The sequence below is a fragment of the Pecten maximus genome, chromosome 12 (genome assembly GCF_902652985.1).
Source record: "Pecten maximus chromosome 12, xPecMax1.1, whole genome shotgun sequence".
NCBI classification, from domain to species: Eukaryota; Metazoa; Mollusca; class Bivalvia; order Pectinida; family Pectinidae; genus Pecten; species Pecten maximus.
The window spans coordinates 4,938,939-4,959,805 of record NC_047026.1 but is presented as its reverse complement, the minus strand read 5'-3'; the positions used below and the strand labels follow the sequence as shown (position 1 = coordinate 4,959,805).

General features: G+C 36.7%; 3 protein-coding genes across 3 annotated transcripts; 1 reads left to right on the top strand and 2 right to left on the bottom strand.

The window, feature by feature from the left end:
• Nucleotides 1–7,937: 7,937 nt before the first annotated feature.
• On the bottom strand, nt 7,938–8,513 carry LOC117339726 (circumsporozoite protein-like). The gene has a single exon (XM_033901442.1). It carries the CDS (start codon nt 8,511–8,513, stop codon nt 7,938–7,940), a length of 576 nt encoding a protein of 191 aa, XP_033757333.1.
• Nucleotides 8,514–8,528: 15 nt separating this feature from the next.
• Nucleotides 8,529–9,425, bottom strand: LOC117339725 (circumsporozoite protein-like). The gene has a single exon (XM_033901441.1). It carries the CDS (start codon nt 9,423–9,425, stop codon nt 8,529–8,531), a length of 897 nt encoding a protein of 298 aa, XP_033757332.1.
• A 4,861-nt stretch (nt 9,426–14,286) lies between these two features.
• LOC117340096 lies at nt 14,287–16,436 on the top strand. The gene is made up of 2 exons (XM_033901884.1): nt 14,287–14,556; nt 15,390–16,436. The coding sequence occupies exons 1-2, from the start codon at nt 14,430–14,432 to the stop codon at nt 15,680–15,682; spliced, it is 420 nt and encodes a 139-aa protein (XP_033757775.1). The 5' UTR covers nt 14,287–14,429; the 3' UTR covers nt 15,683–16,436.
• Nucleotides 16,437–20,867: the final 4,431 nt, after the last annotated feature.

Sequence of the window (20,867 nt, the reverse complement as noted above, 5' to 3'; positions counted from 1 at the left end):
CAAAAGGCGGTTTTGTGATCATTTCTAGAGTACCTAGGACGGTCGGATCTTGGTCAGAATTTTTGTGCATCTCGAGTGGGATATAGGGAACACGGAAATGTGCTCAATCCTGTAACCATTTTAATGGTGGACAATGAGCCGCATGTCCAAGGCAGCATTATTACAATTCTGATTTAGCTGACCTTTGTATAGATGGCGTTTTGTGCATGACCTCGGAGAGGCCACATATAAGGGGCTCGTTATTTTGATCTCGACTTATTTTCACATAGACATTTGAAGTATTTAGCTAGCAACATGTCGGTTTGAGAAAATTATCGTTGAATTTCTGTAGTAAGTTTCATAAACTTTACAATTATTTGAACATTTCGTAGTTTTAAATACACGGCCTAAAAATATTGTGTTTTTATTACTATCATTATTTATGTGTCCATCGGGGACATCTCTTGCATGGATAATTATATCACGGACATACACTTACATGCATATTACCGGTAGATATCGAAATCAGTGCTAATAGTTTCCCAACTATAGTAGCTAATCATTTAATTACTATCTTCTCAGAAAAAAAATCGTCACAAGATTTCACTTTGATTACAAGACAGAACATTATAGTATGTATGTACATGTATGTATGTATATCTTATATTGTATATATACTGTTAAATGGAAATTGTCAAATAAAATACAGTTTAAACTATATAGATCACAGAAAGATTCTGTGTGTAGTCCAATATTCTTTCTTTATTGTGAGAAAAACAATACATTGGTGTCATCTATCATGTGTATGTGATGAAAACGTCTACAAAAACACATTTTAAACATATTTTAATCAATTATATCGACAAGATGGGAATATTTCCGGTCCTTTTTATTTCGGAATTAAAAAAAATACGTTCTGACTATGCGAAAGTCACCATTATTATCAAGACCCAACACCCAAACAATTTGAAGTATTTCGTGCTTCACCGAGCTATTGACCATTGTCCATTTTTTGTCCGATGAAGCCTGAAATTAGATTAACTGTAATTGTATTAGATACACAGTGTATGTACATGTAATTGAAATTTTCCATTAAAACTGGTAGGTAACAAAGATTTTCAGGAGAAGATATGAACCCTGTCTTCAGAAAATGTAGGAGATGAGTATCATTATCTGTACTATTCTAAATAATTACCGCTCAAATCCAAATAAAACTAAACTAAAAGGTCTGTTAAAAGGTCATAATTATAAACGAAGTTCTAAATGGTTTGTCTTTTTTTTTCTAAAAAAATATCTCTTCTTTGATTACGTGTATGTAAAATAATCCTATGAATATTCATATATATGTACGGATGATACAATGTTAATGTTCCTCATGTTACACATTTCCATGTGTTATATAGTCTCCAAATAAAACTGTGCATGGAGACCACGTGGTTAAAATCGCGTCATTTACAAATCATGATTGGAGTTAATCAATGTGATATAGATAAATCCTCTATACACAGGACACATACCGGTACAGTGTAGTTACCGTTATAGAAATGTTTTCACCTGCTGTTAACATCTGCCAATCACATATTTTGATTACAATAGCGAGTATACCTGTATCGCAGTGACCCCCATCGGACCCCTACGCCTTTTTTACCTGCGGGCAGAATGTTGTTACATAAGGATTTAGCCAGTATGCTCCATGTTTCCTTGTTTACCTGTATCTCACCTCTTACATTTAGGTCTTTTAGAATAAGGCACCTGCCGTTTTCCTTTTGAGGCCGTAATAGCGGAAGTAAAACCCATTAAATCCGTATGCGATGATAGTTGTATTAATCATTCTTAAATCATATATATATTTCAGATTTAAATTAGGTACGTAATTTGTATTGTTGAAAGTTATACATTTATAATATGTACGTATTGGTTTAATGGATTGAAATAAGAGCAATTACTTTCACTATATCTTTATATATACCCCCCTCCTCTCTCTCTCCCGCTCAAACCAATTTGTAAAAATGTTAAAAATAATATTATATTAAAATATTATATTATGCCATCTTGCTGTATTTTTTTCATGTATACTTGTGTCGGGAAAGGTGGTTTTTGCCAAATCCTTATATAATATAAATTACAATAAAAATATGTTTAAATAAAAAACCAGGGAAATTATTTATGTCAGGTTTCATAAGAAAATAGAACACTCAGTATCCATATTTTTAATTTCAACACATCTTATTGACGAGATGTTAAGTCAATAGGATTAGACATCAGACATAGCCTATATAGATCGATATCGTGATACACTTATTTATTGATCTTCATATTACTTTAATAAGGACGAACTTGGATATTTTACCCAAACGTGCATATACAATTTACTTATATTTATATATACACACAATACTTATCATAACAACAACATTATCCGTAATAAATCATGTACATGTATTTGTTTCAACAAACACATACACATGTATATGTATAATGTATATATGAGACATACGTTTTGGGTCCGGTTGTTTAAAACGAATGTGTTTTCATATTAAGAAAAATGTCAAGACTGGTTACCTATCACATGGGTGATATACAGATTAATAAGTTTACGGCCGAATACTGTACATTTTACCGTCTACTGTACATTTTACCGTCTCAGCTTACTTAAATGATAAGGATGACCACAATTCAATTCAAATATTTCATTCAGAAAATTACATAAATATTATATATATATATATGAATGGGTTGGACAACAAACTAAGTCTACATGTATCAGTGTGTATACTGCCACTCGCCAGCCGTCGAATAACTGTCTCGGTACCCTGTACATTGCGCGTGCATTGTGCATACTACAACTTTTACCGAGCATTGAATACATTTGTAGGTAACTCAGACGGGCATGGCTACATAACGGCTGGCGATCGTACAATTCGACCACATTTCAAATCCTGCCTATATCAAAGAAACTAATTGTCTTCTTTATTTTAATATATCATACATACTGTAACTACAATACTTTAAGTGGTATACCACGCACACATGTATATAGAAGATTATAAATGATTGTTCGCGCACAGCGCCTAGCGAGAGCTTAACTAGAGTACATGTGAAATATCACGTGACTTATTGCGAATCTACATCAACTCATACCAAAATAGATATAAACATATATATTGCACTCATATTTTGCTCGGTTGTCATCGTTGTAAGCTTCGCAACTTGTAGATATGTACATATGTATGCAAAATAGATAAATATTGATGGTTTGATATCTTAATCTACCGTATGCTACATAAACTGATGGTTTTGATTTCTATTATTCATGTAGTTAGTCTAATTGACATTCAAACTTAAATATTTCATCAACAACTATGTTTTTCCCCATGTTATTGACACCAGCGAATATCAAATCTGAGAACTACCTTTTATTTGAAAATGGTCACCTTTAGGTCGAAACAGGCCAAATTGCATTTTAGATACAAGATGTTGTTTAAAAAATAACTTTGTGTTTAACCTTTTTCTATGATTATACTTTAAGATCCATAAAATGTATTTTTTGTTTAACTATAGTTCATTACTCGCGCTACCAAATTTTTCCTGATTTGATACTTACACAAGCAGAAAACAATTCAAGCAAGTGGATACGAAACACATTTTGTAAACATTACATTACATTCTGCGAACGTTTCTGATGAAATAAATATGAGTGCCTTCTTATTCATCGTTATATTAGAAAAAAAAAAAAAAGATTGCAGGATTTCTTGTGTCCATGTTACGGGAGCGGGATCGCTCGCTGAGCGGGTTTGCTGGCCCGCCGGAGCGGGATCGCTGGCTGAGCGGGTTTGCTGGCCCGCCGGAGCGGGATCGCTGTCTGAGCGGGTTTGCAGACCTTCCGGAGCCTAATCGCTGGCTGAGCGGGGTTGCTGCCTTGTCAGAGCGGAATCGCTGCGTGAGCGGGATCACAGCGACATCGCTTGCGCGGGATTACGGCGGGATTGCAGCGGGGTTTTAATCCCCATCGCTCGACGAGCGGAAACGCGCTGTGAGCGTTTGAGTACCAAATCACCCTCCTCGTACTGTACGTGGAAAAATATAGTATTTTATAACTTTCTCGGGTCTTAATTCAGAGCATTTCGGTGCTATACATACAAAGGGAAAAACAGTGAGAGAGAAGAAATCAGTATGGTAGACATGATATAATTATTAGTAGATATACAGTATACATCGTCTGTATTTGACATTTTCAATGTTAATTTTCCACTTATCAGATTCTTAGAGTATCAGGGAACATGAGCGTGTATTGTGTAATGCACATAACTGCATGCCAATTGAACATTGTATATGTGGATGTGCATGTGGTATTTCAACGCACACATACTACAGTAAGCATTCGAGCTATTGAGAAAAAACAAAAACAAAAACAAAAAAGGATTCACTGTAGCAACGTGTACAAAGTACAATTTGAGAATTCTATATTGCAAATTGAACTACAATTAGAAGAAAATTGTGCAAACGTAAACAAGAAAGTTATCAAAAAAGCTAGTATTTTGTACAAGTATAGACAAGCGTAACGGTGACTGCAACAGACGGGATATTCCATTTGTTTTCTGTTACTATCGATGAACGCGTGATGAAATGTTTCTTAAAATAAAACAACACGCTTTGTTTACCATTGTTAAATGTATAAAAATAACATGTTTGACAATATTAAATATGATAATCTATCAAAATGTTTTTGTTATTTATGTTAATATCATAATAAAAAACAGAACTATTTTTTACCGCGGAAAAAAAGTCTCAATTTGTTGTGAAGCGTCACCATTGGCTGTTCTAATAATTGACTCCTCCCACTGTGTCCGACTTTTATATGATTTTTTTTTATTTACAAAGAAACAACATCCGTACGTGTAAATATAGGGATTGGATTTCACTTTTATGTTAACCATGCTTTTATGGAGCAATTCGCGCCCCATTTAGAATATATTCTTAGAGGAATTGCTCCATAAAAGCATGGTTAACATAAAAGTGAAATCCAATCCCTATATAAAACATGTAAACAGGTACATAATGTATGCGTGACGCAGATCAAGATTCTGTTTATCTAGTACATAGTTATTTTGACACACATCTAATGTAAACTGTTATCTGTTTACTAGGTCGTGTGTGGGACATGATTATTGCTAAATATATGGAGTAAAATCAGTTTTTTCCTATCACAATGAATTATGATAACATGACTCTGACAAGCGTAAACATTTACTGAGAAATACAACAAATTACTGCTTATCTGATACAGACTATAGTGACGTATCTAAGTATGTCGGCGCGGACAGATATACTGATATCAGAAATAGATGGCCGACATGAAGCAGTATGGGCCGTACACCTGCCGGAACTGGGACAGTCCACGGGGTGGAAAGGGTAAATTCTTTCTGGGCAATCTGATTGTACTCAACAACAAATTAGTTTCTTTTATCGCCTCAGAAGCAAGATTGATGTGCTATAAATAAACTTTCTCTTTCGAGACATGTACTTACTACAAAAGAACAATTCAACTTGTATCTCGCATACGAAAATAGCCCTCCCCTTCGTGCCCCTCCTTTGTTCCCACGCTGTTCCTGTTGACTGATCTGTAATGACACGAATTAGAATCATTAACATGACTATGGCTGATTTAAGTGGATTTCTGTCTCCGATGTTGCTGTTTATGGTTACACAAACTCGACAATCAGGTAAATGGGTTTTTTTTCGAGTTCATATAAAACATAGCTGTTCATTTTATCGCTAAGGTGTGTTTTAAAAGATAAACATACACGCACCAGACCTTTTCATTGCTTCATGCTATATATATGATATTTCATTGAAATTTTGAAATATGATTTTCAACTTTTTTTTATACTAGAGATTTTTGGAGGGTTTCTTTTCTTCGAGTGCTCGCAACTTGCATTTTGCAACTCGCAACTCACAACTGACAAAAAGTGAACCTCAGATTTTTGGATTTGAATAATTTGTATATATTTTTCAGTTTAACATTTCCTCTATAGTTACGAGACCCTCGTACACTACAACTGTCCTTAAATGACAATAGCTGTCGATAGGACGTTAAACAATACAAAACCCAAACTCATTCCCTAAAGTTTATTTATTAAACGACCCATGCCTGGTTCTCAGCACTTTGATGGAACTCAACTTGGTTTCGTTCACTACAAGGCATTGTCATGTTTATCGCAAAAAAAAAAATCATTTTTGTGGATGATAAATGATTTATTTTGGCGGGAGAAGTGTATTTAACACGAATTTATTTCCTCCGAGACGAACACGCACGAATTCGCGGATTGCACTTATATCGGAATGATTTAAAAGTTGACAGTGCAATCGTAAGGTATCATCGATTGGTAGCTGGGAAGAGCGTGATTAATGATTGTTTGCTGCAAAAATCAGGCTGCACGAAATATTAGAATTGTTTATTTAAGCGCCCTCTATATCGACAAGATATTACTGCTGCGAAAAAATGTGTACAAGAGGAAAATAACCATTTGCTTCACAGTTTTAATTGTGATGAATTAACGTCGTCTTGGTTCACATTATTAATAGTTTAAATGGGAAATAACGTTGTGTTTAACATTGTTTGTCGTCGTACCGGGGTAATTGCTTGTGTTGGAATTGAAATCGCGGATTGTCTTGGTACTGGGATCGAGGATTGTATCGGTACTGGGAACGAGAATTGTGTCGATACTGGGATCGAAGATTCTGTCGATACTGGGATAGTGGATTGTTTTGGTACTAGGATCCAGGAAGGTGCGGTACCGGGGTGACTGATGGTATTTGTATAGTGATCGATGATTGTGTCGTTACTGGGATCGAGGATTGTGTCGGTACTGGGATCATGTAGGTACTTGGATCGGGGATTTTGTCGGTACTGGGATCGAGGATTGTGTTGGTAGTTGGACCATAAATTGAGCTGGTACTGGTACTGGGATCGTGTCGGTACTGGGATCGGGGATTGTGTCGGTACTGGGAACGGGGATTGTGTCTGTACTGGGATAGTGCATTGTGTTGGTACTGGGATCGTAGACCCTGTTGGTACTGGGATTGAAGATCTTTTTGGTACTAGGATGACATATTGTGTTGGTACTGGTTTCGTGGATAGTGTCTGTACTGGATTGTGGACTGTTTTTGTATTCCGATCGTAGATCATATTGGTACCGGGATTGTAGATCATATTGGTACCGGGATTGTAGATAATATTGCTACTGGGATTGTAGATCATATTGGGACCGGGATTGTAGTTCCTGTTGGTACCGGGATTGTAGATCATATTGGTACTGGGATTGTAGATCATATTGGTACCGGGATTGTAGATCATATTGCTACTGGGATTGTAGATCATATTGGGACCGGGATTGTAGTTCCTGTTGGTACTGGGATTGTAGATCATATTAGTACTGGGATTGTAGATCATATTGGTACTGGGATTGTAGATCATAATGGTACTGAGATTGTAGATCATATTGGTACCGGGATTGTAGATCATATTGGTACTGGGATTGTAGATCATATTGGTACCGGGATTGTAGATCATATTGGTACTGGGATTATAGATCATATTAGTACTGGGATTGTAGATAATATTAGTACTGGGACTGTAGATCACATTGGTACTGAGATTGTAGATCATATTGGTACCGGGATTGTATATCATATTGGTACTGGGATTGTATGTCATATTGGTACCGGGATTGTAGTTCATATTGGTACCGGGATTGTAGATCATATTGTTACTGGGATTGTAGGTCATATTGGTACCGGGATTGTAGTTCATATTGGTACCGGGATTGTAGATCATATTGGTACTGGGATTGTAGGTCATACTGGTTCCGGGATTGTAGTTCATATTGATACTGGGATTGTAGGTCATACTGGTTCCGGGATTGTAGTTCATATTGGTACCGGGATTGTAGATCATATTAGTACCAGGAATTGTAGATCATACTAGTTCCGGGATTGTAGTTCCTGTTGGTACCGGGATTGTAGTTCATATTGGTACCGGGATTGTAGATCATATTGGTACTGGGATTGTAGATCATAATGGTACTGGGATTGTAGATCATATTGGTACCGGGATTGTAGATCATATTGGTACCGGGATTGTAGATCATATTTGTACCGGGATTGTAGATCATATTGGTACTGGGATTGTAGATCATAATGGTACTGGGATTGTAGATCATATTAGTACTGGGATTGTAGATCATATTCGTACTGGGATTGTAGATCATATTGGTACTGGGATTGTATATCATATTTGTACCGGGATTGTAGATCATATTGGTGCTGGGATTGTAGATCATATTCGAACTGGGATTGTAGATCATATTAGTACTGGGATTGTAGATCCTGCTGGTACTGGGATTGTAGATCATATTGGTACCGGGATTGTAGATCATATTGTTACCGGGATTGTAGTTCATACTGGTTCCGGGATTGTAGATCATATTGGTACTGGGATTGTAGTTCCTGTTGGTACTGGGGTTGTAGATCATATTGGTACCGGGATTTTAGATCATATTGGTACCGGGATTGTAGTTCATACTGGTTCCGGGATTGTAGATCATATTAGTACTGGGATTGTAGATCATATTAGAACTGGGATTGTAGATCATATTAGTTCCGGGATTATAGTTCCTGTTGGTACTGGGATTGTAGATCATATTGGTACCGGGATTGTAGTTCATATTGGTTCCGGGATTGTAGATCATATTGGTACCGGGATTGTAGATCATATTGGTACTGGGATTGTAGATCATATTAGAACTGGGATTGTAGATCATATTAGTTCCGGGATTATAGTTCCTGTTGGTACTGGGATTGTAGATCATATTGGTACCGGGATTGTAGTTCATATTGGTTCCGGGATTGTAGATCATATTGGTACCGGGATTGTAGATCATATTGGTACTGGGATTGTAGATCATATTAGAACTGGGATTGTAGATCATATTAGTTCCGGGACTGTAGTTCCTGTTGGTACTGGGATTGTAGATCATACTGTTTCCGGGACTGTAGTTCCTGTTGGTACTGGGATTGTAGCTCATATTGGTACCGGGATTGTAGGTCATATTGGTACTAGGATTATAGATCATATTGGTACTGGGATTGTAGATCATATTGGTACTGGGATTGTAGCTCATATTGGTACCGGGATTGTAGATCATATTGGTACTGGGATTGTAGGTCATATTGGTACTAGGATTATAGATCATATTGGTACCGGGATTGTAGATCATATTGGTACTGGGATTGGAGATCATATTTGTACCGGGATTGTAGATTATGTTGGTACTGGGATTGTAGATCATATTGGTACTGGGATTGTAGATCATATTGGTACTGGGATTGTAGATCACATTGGTACTGGGATTGTAGGTCATGTTGGTACCGGGATTGTAGGTCATGTTGGTACCGGGATTGTACAGATCATATTGGTACCGGGATTGTAGATCATATACGTACTGGGATTGTAGATCATATTGGTGCTGGGATTGTAGATCATATCGGTACCGGGATTGTAGATCATATTGGTACTGGGATTGTAGATCATATTGGTACTGGGAGTGTAGTTCCTGTTGGTACCGGCATTGTAGATTATATTGGTACTGGGATTGTAGCTCCTGCTGGTACTAGGATTGTAGATCATATTGGTACTGGGATTGTAGATCATGTTGGTACTGGGATTGTAGCTCCTGCTGGTACTGGGATTGTAGATCATATTGGTACTGGGATTGAAGATCATATTGGTACTGGGATTGTAGATCATGTTGGTACCGGGATTGTAGATCATATTGGTACCGGGATTGTAGATCATATTGGTACTGGGATTGTAGATCATATTGGTACTGGGATTGTAGATCATATTGGTACTGGGATTGTACAGATCATATTGGTACTGGGATTGTAGATCATATTGGTACTGGGATTGTAGATCATATTGGTACCGGGATTGTAGATCATATTGGTATTGGGATTGTAGATCATATTGGTACTGGGATTGTAGATCATATTGGTACTGGGATTGTACAGATCATATTGGTACTGGGATTGTAGATCATGTTGGTACTGGGATTGTAGATCATATTGGTACCGGGATTGTAGATCATATTGGTACCGGGATTGTAGATCATATTGGTGCCGGGATTGTAGATCATATTTGTACTGGGAAGTGTAGATCATTCTGGTTCCGGGATTGTAGTTCCTGTTGGTACTGGGATTGTAGATTATATTGGTACTGGGATTGTAGATTATATTGGTACTGGGATTGTAGATCATATTCGTACTGGGATTGTACAGATCATATTGGTACTGGGATTGTAGATCATATTGGTACTGGGATTGTAGATCATATTAGTACTGGGATTGTACAGATCATATTGGTACTGGGATTGTAGATCATAATGGTACTGGGATTGTAGATCATATTGGTACTGGGATTGTAGATCCTGCTGGTACTGGGATTGTAGATCATATTGGTACTGGGATTATAGATCATATTGGTACTGGGATTGTAGATCATATTGGTACTGGGATTGTAGATCATATAGGTACTGGGATTGTAGATCATATTGGTACTGGGATTGTAGATCCTGTTAGTACCGGGATTGTAGATCATATTGGTACCGGGATTGTAGATCATATTGGTACTGGGATTGTAGGTCATATTGGTGCCGGGATTGTAGGTCATATTGGTATTGGGATTGTAGGTCATATTGGTACTGGGATTGTAGTTCCTGTTGGTACTAGAATATACATGGTTTTGATACTGATATCGTGTGTAATGTAGATATTACGATAGTACCCCAACCCTAGAGTAAGTTGTTATCAATTCAGTGTCCATACAGACAGAATGGAATGCCTTGATACTGGTCTCCAGTTATATCTGGTTGTAGACTGCTGCTCCCTAGTAATAGTTTTGATCAATGTTCATGTTAGTCGCTAGTGCTGTTATGCATATTGATCTGATGTTCCGTATTGACAATATACATACATGATTTGAGAACATTATTTTGATTCAAATACTAATCTAGCATTCTTTGAATATATAGCATCTGTTGAATGGCTTTCAGACAGTTATCCATTAACAGGACGGGGAAACCAATGCCTTACATTCAAGTTTTCTTCTTCAATATAAAAGTATTCCCGGGTACAACATAAGAATTAAATCTTTCACGTATATAATGACTAGCACTTTGTCCTAAAAACATCCGTGCCATATGTCTGGTTTGTATATCACATAATACTGACTTCCTATTAGCTTCATGCATAGTTACTTTTGGGCTACTCTACAAACTATCAAATTTGGCGCGAGTTCGAACGTGAACCTTTTGTGACGTAATTGTTACTCTTATACTGGTAGTGTTGTCTCGCGAGGGAAAAGTTTGGTTTGGTTATTATTATTGTTAACGACTTATCTAGCAACGGGCATTTGATGACGGTCTCGTGTGCGTGCGACATGCATGCGTGTGGTTAGTGCGTATGTGTGTTTTGGGAAGCTGCAATATTTTCCCATGTGATAAGTCTTCTTGTGATAGCTCGGAACTTTTTGCCGATTTATAGCGCTACCTCAATGAAGAAACTGCAGAAAACCCCAAGCAGGACACCCCACCCGGTCACATTATACTAACAACTGGCAAACCAGTCGTCCCACTCCAAAAATGTTGAGCGCTAATCAGGAGTAGTAAATACCATTTTAAAGACTTACAAAGAACCCAAAGCCTTCCTCTCGGGCGAACGCTCAACTAAAGGCCAAATGTGGAGCATTGCCTAGGGAGCACAGGGACTTGATAACTAGTTACAGTCTACATGTATTTGGACCTCTCCTAGTGTGTATAGCACATTTTGAGACGTTTTGGAGGGGCTAGATTAAAATTCGGTAAAAATGACTCCTATATAGGGAACAACCAACCAATTGAAAAAAAATATTTTTGAAACAGCGCCTGTGTATAGAACGTTGAGCCAAGGATAAAATGTCTGGCAGCCACTGATTGGCCAGTATGTTATGAAGTGAGAAAATAGATATGTAGCCTGATAGGTAACTATCAATAAGAAAAGTTGATATAAATTTCTTAAGTCCGATTGGTTTTTTTCCCAAAAGTTCACGTAATAATAGTAAACAGGTAAACATTTAAGATTTTTGAGAATTTTTACTGCGAAATTCACCTATTTTCAAAATGGCTACCCTGGAGAAAATTTGAGCTGAAGGACCCAACTTTTTTTTTTGATTAGGTGTTATATCAGACCCTAAACTTTTGTTATAAACCATAATCATCATATTCAATTCAAGAATTTGAATGAAATAATCCAAAACGTTAACACTAAGGTCTATGGGAAAACAATTGGTTGGTTGGTCTCTATAATGAACACCGGGGGAGTCATTTTTACCGAATTTTAATCTAGCCCCCCAAAACGTCTAGATCTAAAAATGTGCTATACACACTAGGGGAGGTCCAAAAACATGTAGACTGTTACTAATTCTCAAGTCCCTGTGCTAGGGAGAGAGAATAGTTCCCTCGCATCCAACTTTGGTATCATGCCATAATTTGAAAATGCTATCAGACTAAAGTATCCTAAAATAAAAGCATCAATGTTTTATTAGGGTTCTTCCTTGGAAAACAGGACCATTATTTTTTTCACAAATGTTGACTATATGGGCATCGGCACGGTACATTAGCCTGGTCATAATGTTATAGTTAAACATTAATGGTGTTCAGTGATCTTTCTAACAACATTATCCAGTATAATGATACCACACACAATTAATACAACAGTACACATATCAGGAATGGTTATAAAATATCTTGTTGGCCGAACGTTTATTGGTTTGTGCTGACAGCGTTTCAGTTATATTAGAGAAAACCCTATATACTTGTGATGAAAAGTACACGGCCCTCCGAAAGTATATACACAATATGTGAGGATATTGAGCGGTTAACCAACATAAAAATAAAAACAAGTGTTACAATTTTGTAAAGATAATCAATTTGTCAATGACGATTGGAAATACACGTACTTGACACATACTTCACTATAGATAACAGGGACAGTTACGGGATGGAGGACCTATTTTACAAAATATTCCAAAACTAATAAGCAGTGTGAGTTGTTTTTTTTTGTTATAGCGTTGACACCATTGAGATCCCCATCACTTAACCGTAAATAACATTGTTAGGCATCAAGAGATAAAGGCAGTCATACTGTAAAAATATGCCCTTGGGTCTGTCCCCACCCTTAGTGACTTACCGGTAGTTTCTTTCATTTTTGAAACTGTTTAGATCCCTACCCAATGGCAATATATGTGGCATCGCTGGGCATCAAGTGATAGACACACCCCTGGTGTTAAATAGGCCCAGATTTTTACCCCACCCAAATGGACTTAGTTTCTTTGTTACATATTTGAAATTGTTGAGATCCCCACTCAATAACAACATAGAGCATTATTGGAAATCGGCATATCAAGCCAATAGCGAATTGAACATGAACATTTTTGACGTTTGGTCAAATCAACCAGGTGAGCGATACGGATCCTCTGGGCCTCTTGTTGTGGATATACATTTTTTGAAATACTAAATTACTGTTGTAAATAACACAACACAACACAAATATAATAAGTTATGGAATAATAATAATTTTAAAACAAAAGTTAAATTGGTTTCAATTAATTCTAAAGTCCATTGCACGAAAACATATTATTTACCGCATATATTTACGTATTTCTATTACGGTAATTGTAGTCACATTTGTATTGTACACATGCGTGAGTCTAATTGCATAGGATGATAATGATTTTTCACCTGAAACATGTAGGGATAAGAAAGGATTAACCGGAGGTTAGCGACATGTCATTCAATATTGGATATACCCGGTTGTATTCCCTATTTGGTTTCGATTTGATGTTATCCCCAAAATAATTTAAATAGCATACCTTTTAAACTGAACTAGGTGGAAATGTGTTTGTGTGACGTTAATGTGAAAAATGATATAAAAACATGTGTCACGTCGAAGCCTGCTGCAGTAAAAACTTTTGTAACGTTTTTTGTTTCCCTGGCTGGTACATGTGTTTTTGTCTAAATGTATACATACAATAAAAACAATAGAACCTTCGCCGTTTCTTAATTTCTACGAACAATGCATCCTTTGTACTTCAAGGAAAACCAAGAAAATTGTATTCCTAGAAAAGTATTTACTGTGGTATGGATGTGTTGTTTCTTTCCTATATAAAGCGGCATAATTTGATGCTTGCGACTCGATTGTCACGTGCAGGTTGTCAGCTGCTGTCCTCCTCATTCGCCTGGTCTGACGACCTTGACCTTCCATGTGGCCGATACTCTGGATCCTGTTGGCAGTTCGATGACGTACAGTCAGTGTCTGTCTGTGAGAAGAAATGTATAACCTTCGGAAACTCGTGCATGTCTTTCTCCTACGAACGGAATTCCGGTCTCTGTACAATTTCCAACATGTCGTCTAGTATACTTCCTGCCGGTTACGAAGAGTTTGTGATGTCTAATGATGTCACCTTATTTCAAAGAACAAGAGGTTTGTCTAGTTTTTCTGTCATTGACTTTATTTTACTCAAAGACTGCTCTTCCTCCGCTGGCTTCTCTTTACCAAACAACATGCTTTTATTGAAAAACATTCTTGATACTGAGATCTTTCTTAAAGAAGGAGGGCGACTTGACTACCATGATGCCCTAGACTATTTCGAGTACAGGCGGAACGATACGATGCTTCAATGTAGTCACTTCGTCCCATTATGCTTGGTTTTAAATATTAAAAAGAAAGAAAGAAAGAAGATTAACATTTTGTCATAAGCGTCCGTGTTTGCATTGTTTCAGTTTATAGTTTAATATCCAGAAGGTGGATTTTGCCGTTCAGAGAAATTTCTTTTGATTATTGTTAACATATCGATTTCCGATCGCTCTTGTGTTATTAAGAATCACGCGATTAAGATTAATTTTTGTAGGTTTAACTTTTTTGTAGAGTTATAAAAATACTCCTTTTTAATCAAAAGAAATAAATAAACAAAACACATGTTTGTTGTTTATTTGGCTATTCGATTAAAGGGCAATGCTACTACCATAACACAATAGTATCTGCTACAACGACGCACATATGTTTTGTTTTGTTTTTGGTTATTGGGGGGGGGGGGGGGGGGGGGGGGGGGGACTTCGATTCCTTTGATGGAATTCGATGAAAACCAGTTTAAAAAGTGGAATTCCTTATAAAAGAAGCAGTCAACCTTCCCTTAATGCAATGACTAAACTTTGCTTTGCCCCCCCCCCCCCCCCCCCCCCCCCCCCCCCCCCCCCTCTAATAAAACTTTGCGTATATTATTGTATTGTACAAAAACATTTTCATTTCTATTTTAGGTGAAGTAAGTGTCTTGTTTGAAAAGTGGCCATACTCTTCACTACCTCGACCGAGTTCTTATAAAACCATCCTTCAGAATATATCGTTGGACGCATGCGCAGAAGAATGCACCAGAAATACCTACTTCCAGTGTCAATCGTTCGGATTTAGTTCAGTGCGTAAGAACTGTTATCTATCAGACACTAGAGCAGGCCAAGAGGGAGGTCGACTTGACTACCATGATGCCCTAGACCACTACGAGTACAGGCGGAACGGTACGATGCTTCAATGTAGTCACTTCGTCCCATTATAGGTTAAAATATTCCCCACAAACAAAGATGACGTACATTTTGTCATAAGCGTCATTGTTTGCATTATTTCAGTTTTAAAGTTTAATATGGAATATAGATTTTGTCGTTAATAGTTATTGCCGTGCGACATCTGTCCCCCCCTCCCACTTAACTTGTATATATCGTAAGCTACCAGTACTTATTCAAACGCATAATTTCGCATTTATATTAACACATAATGTATTACTCTGATTTGTGACGATAAATATATTCCATTACAACACAGGTCGTGATTTGGAAACTTTTTGGACATATATTATAACTCATTTTGTCCTGGCTTTAGACATACATATCAAACATGATAATTTAGGATTTAAAACATACAAAACACAAGATAAATATGCTGGGATGATGGACAATAAAGCTCAGCTCTAGAAGACGCACAGTCTAGATCCAGAGATAGTCACCTAACCACAATTTTTACAGCGCTGTCTCAAACAAACGCCCTGTCTACAGAAATTCCGAGTGGATGACACCCCCCAACGTCAGAGAGCTCATAAACAAGGGGAATAACTTCAGTCGTAATTACCAGAGTAAAAGGAATGTCATGTCTGCTAATGGTTTTTGTATTTGTCTAAAGTTTCTACATCCTGTGACGAGCCGTCAGAGAAACAAAGTACGAAAACATGTATCAATATTTCTATGATACACGGCATTATATGAATTCATTCATTAATTCAATGTAATGCATGGTGCAAATATGGAGCGAAGGCTCTCGTGTATAGCGTGCTGCTTGTTCTGTGATGTTGTTGTACTGAACCAAACTGATGTGGTAGCATTCAGTACCATTGAACTCTGAACGTTCAATTACTTATTATCGCTCTCTTGGAACCCCGAAATGTGCAAAAATGTCGTATGTATTTAATATATCTATTTGATGGCATAATTTTGGCCTGCTATCACATTTGCTTCATAGGTCACGTGACTCTCTATTCATCATCAAGCTTGTCACAGTCGCTGTTGTTATCACTGATAATCCAACAAGGTAACATTTCTGCTTCCCCTGTCAACTGAAGTGTACATATCATACCTGATTCGATATCGGTTTTGTGTGTGTATGTCAGGCATTTTGTCGAATGGTGACAGGAAAAATTGCAACGCTGCATGCAGACTGGCAAAACTAATATGTTTGGCATTTTGATACCATTGGGGAAATATTCTATTTCTTAAGGATATGAAGTTATGGCGTATATGACGCTTCTCAATATATCTTGTTTTAGAACAAGTGACTTTACTTACATTATATTTACATGGTGGGTGTCCTGTGTAAGATGGATTTTCGTTATGAGGATGACTGCAAAATAAGCAGTTATTCCATATGCTATATTTATATTGTATCCAAATACTATTTTCTGAAACCATTATATTATAACTGATGTGAGAAATACCGGTATAACATCAGTACATCTAACCGCGCTATATCAAAATTATTTATCAAAAAAACTTCATTAAAACGATATTTAAATTCGTGATTGAAGGGTATTTCTCAATTGCGCACCCTATGAACAAGGGGCCGCGGTGGCCGAGTGAATAAGGTGTCCTGATACTTTATCACTAGCCCTACACCTCTGGGTTGCGAGATCGAATTCTACGTGGTGCAGTTACCAGGTACTGACCGTAGGTCGGTGGTTTTTCTCCGGGTACTCCAGCTCTCCTCCACCTCGAAAACCAGGCACGTCCTTAAATGACCTTGGCTTTTAATAGGACGTTAACAAAAATTAACCAAACCAAACCCTATGAACAATCCGTTGAGATTCCGGGACATGCGTAGTGAGCTCTACATACGAAATGGTTTAAGGTCAAAAGGTTTTGTATCTCCGAGAAATCTAGTATACAGATAGAACAGCGCAACAAACAAACGCATATATCAAAAGTCATTAACTGATCAAATTGCGTATACATTGCATAAGTGTCATATTAATTTATTCAACAAATTTAATTAATTCAATATTGAATTTTCTAGCGTGTAGGATTATATTTTCACGTAACGCATGAGAATCAAGAATTACATTTTGAATCCCAACTTTTCAATTTTATTTCCCTTTGAGACTGGCTAATGTTGAATAAAACGGAAAATATTCCGCCAGCAAAACAGTCACTTGACTTTATCACGATGAAATTTCTGTATGATGTCCTAATAGCCTTAACATACAAGTGCCATTCGATACTCTTGATATAGCGGTATTATTAATTGTCCATTGTTTGTACGCAGAATGCAGCTTTCTGATTGGTTGACAGCTTTTTCATACCTCTTTGAAAAAAAAGTCCGAAAATGGCGCGAAAAATGGAACGTCACAAAACGGCCATTGGCGTTGCGTGTTGATTTGTGAAAAAGAATCCCTTATAAGATCAGTTAAATTGTACATAAAACATGTTTTGATTTTGAAAATGGATTTCAAAAATTGATTATAAGCGTTGATGTCAAATATTTTTTAGTTTCATTGGGTTATGAAAAAAAAGTTGTTTGCTTAATTAAAATGACAACGTGCCAGTTACATGTATGAGGTGATTATGTTTAACATTTGTTTAATTGTTTCTGTAAATGTTCTATCTTTCCTTGATGCAAGCTTAATACCACAGCTGTAATCAATCTAAATAAAATCAAGATGGTTATTCTCACTACGTTACATGAACATCTGACGACATCCCATAAGGGGTTACGATCTGATGACCTTTGAGATATGTATAGTTCACTTTCAGGGCGAATTGTCAATTTGTCGATGTCATCGAAGTAAACCATTTCGTCACAGCATGCATCTGAAGCAAACCATTTCGGCAAAGCATGTATATACATGTAGCTTTATGCGCTTTCTGTGACGAAATAACTTGAAACAAATTGACAGATTATGCAAGCTATGAACTCTAGTCATGCTAATTCGGACACATAAAATTCACTTCCAAGATTCTGGAAGTAGTCATTTGATTGGCTAATCCAAAAGGTCACCCCGACGTGACCCGTTATGGGATGTTGTTATATGTTCATGTAACGTAGTGAGAATGACCATCTAGATTTTAATTAGATTGAGCTGTAATGAAAACGTTATATGAGGTATTAGATCAGTTCATTGCCTTCCAGATCTAATACAGAAAAAGTTGACCGGCAGATGTCTCCGACTAATTTGTATCTGAACGGCTATTGATTAACCCGTCATTAACACTTTGTTATTTGCTCTTTCTGCACTCCCCTGTACACAGGTTAATCACATTAAAGACCTTTCAATCGCATTTTATTAATATCGGCTAAGAACATTATATGCCTGGTTCTATACCTTTGGCAATAAAGGAGCGGAATTTGAAATTAAATTTCTAACTTTAATATCTTGGTAACATAACATCCTGCAGGTCTTTTGTAAATGTATTTACTGGACATCAACCTTTTTGCTCAAACAGACACACGAGCACGTGGATCTTTTATTATATTTGATAAACGAGAAGATGATTCCATTAACCTTCTCCATAATGAATCTTTCACCTTAAAATCCAGCAGAAAGTCAATTAGTGTACATACGTTGCTGTGTTTGGAAAGTGTCGTGTGTTAATATATCAGGGTTTGTGTTCCAGGAAGTATAATACAATGATCTGCAGATAGAGGGTTTCAAAATCCTCGCGTGTAGTGAGTATATATGACAGCACGCAAGGTGAAAACGTGGTAGAAAAAAAACCTTCCAGAGGAGCTATCACCTCGTCTTGTCCTTGTGGTGTGGACAAAATATGTGATATTTTTCATAGGTTTTTTGTCGCGGTGTTTTATTTGTTCATTTGCTTTGTTTCTCTAAGAGAGACAAAACTTTTTGTCCAATTCAATTTTTTTCTTGATTTGGAACACAGTTCTCCTGCTGTAGAAAATATAAGAATATTCATTGTAGATACTATTGAAACAAAAATATAGGGTTCATAGTAGCCTTTTTAGCGTGCAACTTTGTATTTAATGGTATATACATGTGTGTGTACTTTCGTTTTAACAACATTTTATCTAAAACATTTCATCACATTACAATACAATCTATCAATAGAAAAACAAGCTGTAAGCTAATATTAATTCCTGTATACTTCGGTTCCTGGATAAGTGTAAATAGCTATATAAAACAACTGTGTATTTTATTAACTCGACAATGTAAAGAAAAATACAAGGACAGTTCATTAATGGCACACATTAGAAACTTTAAGATGTGAATATAGAAATATATGAATGTTTTCAAAATGGCGCATAAAATACATCAAACCGCTTACAACTATTATTTAGTCATGCTACAAGAAGAACGTATATGAAAAAGAGGATGTCAAAAGTCGGCTGAAATGAATTTTAAATGCATAACAGAGCTGAATTACTTATGGAAACAATATTAAAGTTACAGTTAAGTATTTGAATTTTCAATAGTGATTGTTTTGTGTTAAATAAGTATCTGTAATATGTGTACAATTCGCACCATGTTTCGATATACATTGAGATACAGGTATTTATATCATGTAATAGACGATGTGTCACTATAATCATGTTACGGTATCGGGCGGACACCACTGCCCCATTGAAACGTTCTTTTCCTAGAAAGTGGATGTGTTGCAGTGGCTTGGAGATTAGGGGCCGCAGATCGTGATCGGGCCACAGTCAGGGCACGAGTCATAAACTGTGTTATAGAACAATGAATCATATACATTTAAGCATTGAACGGCTTTCAGTTGGCATTCATATTGACTATGAATGCCAACTGAAAGCCGTTCAATTCTTATATTTACCATCTGCGATTTTTTATTTGTCATGCGATTTTTGTTTTGAAATTTTCAAATTCAAATTTCCCGCGCTTACCAGTAGAGATCACTTCCTGTTGGCAGTTCATAGGCTGGTGAACTCGCAACTGAATTGGTAGGGTTATATAGTGGCAGTGCCATACAATGGTAAATATAGTGTGTTGTTGATCCGAAGATAAAAGAGTTGAATTCCCTGTCATAATTTTACTGTGTTAAATATATAAAAACTTGGAATAGATTCTGTTAACATCGACCATTGTTTGATGTCACATACATCATTAGGTGACACAAAGAGAGATGATATACAGAATTAGTTGACATACAGAATTAGGTGACATACAGAATTAGGTGACATACAGAATAAGGTGACATACAGAATAAGGTGACATACAGAGGGGTGAC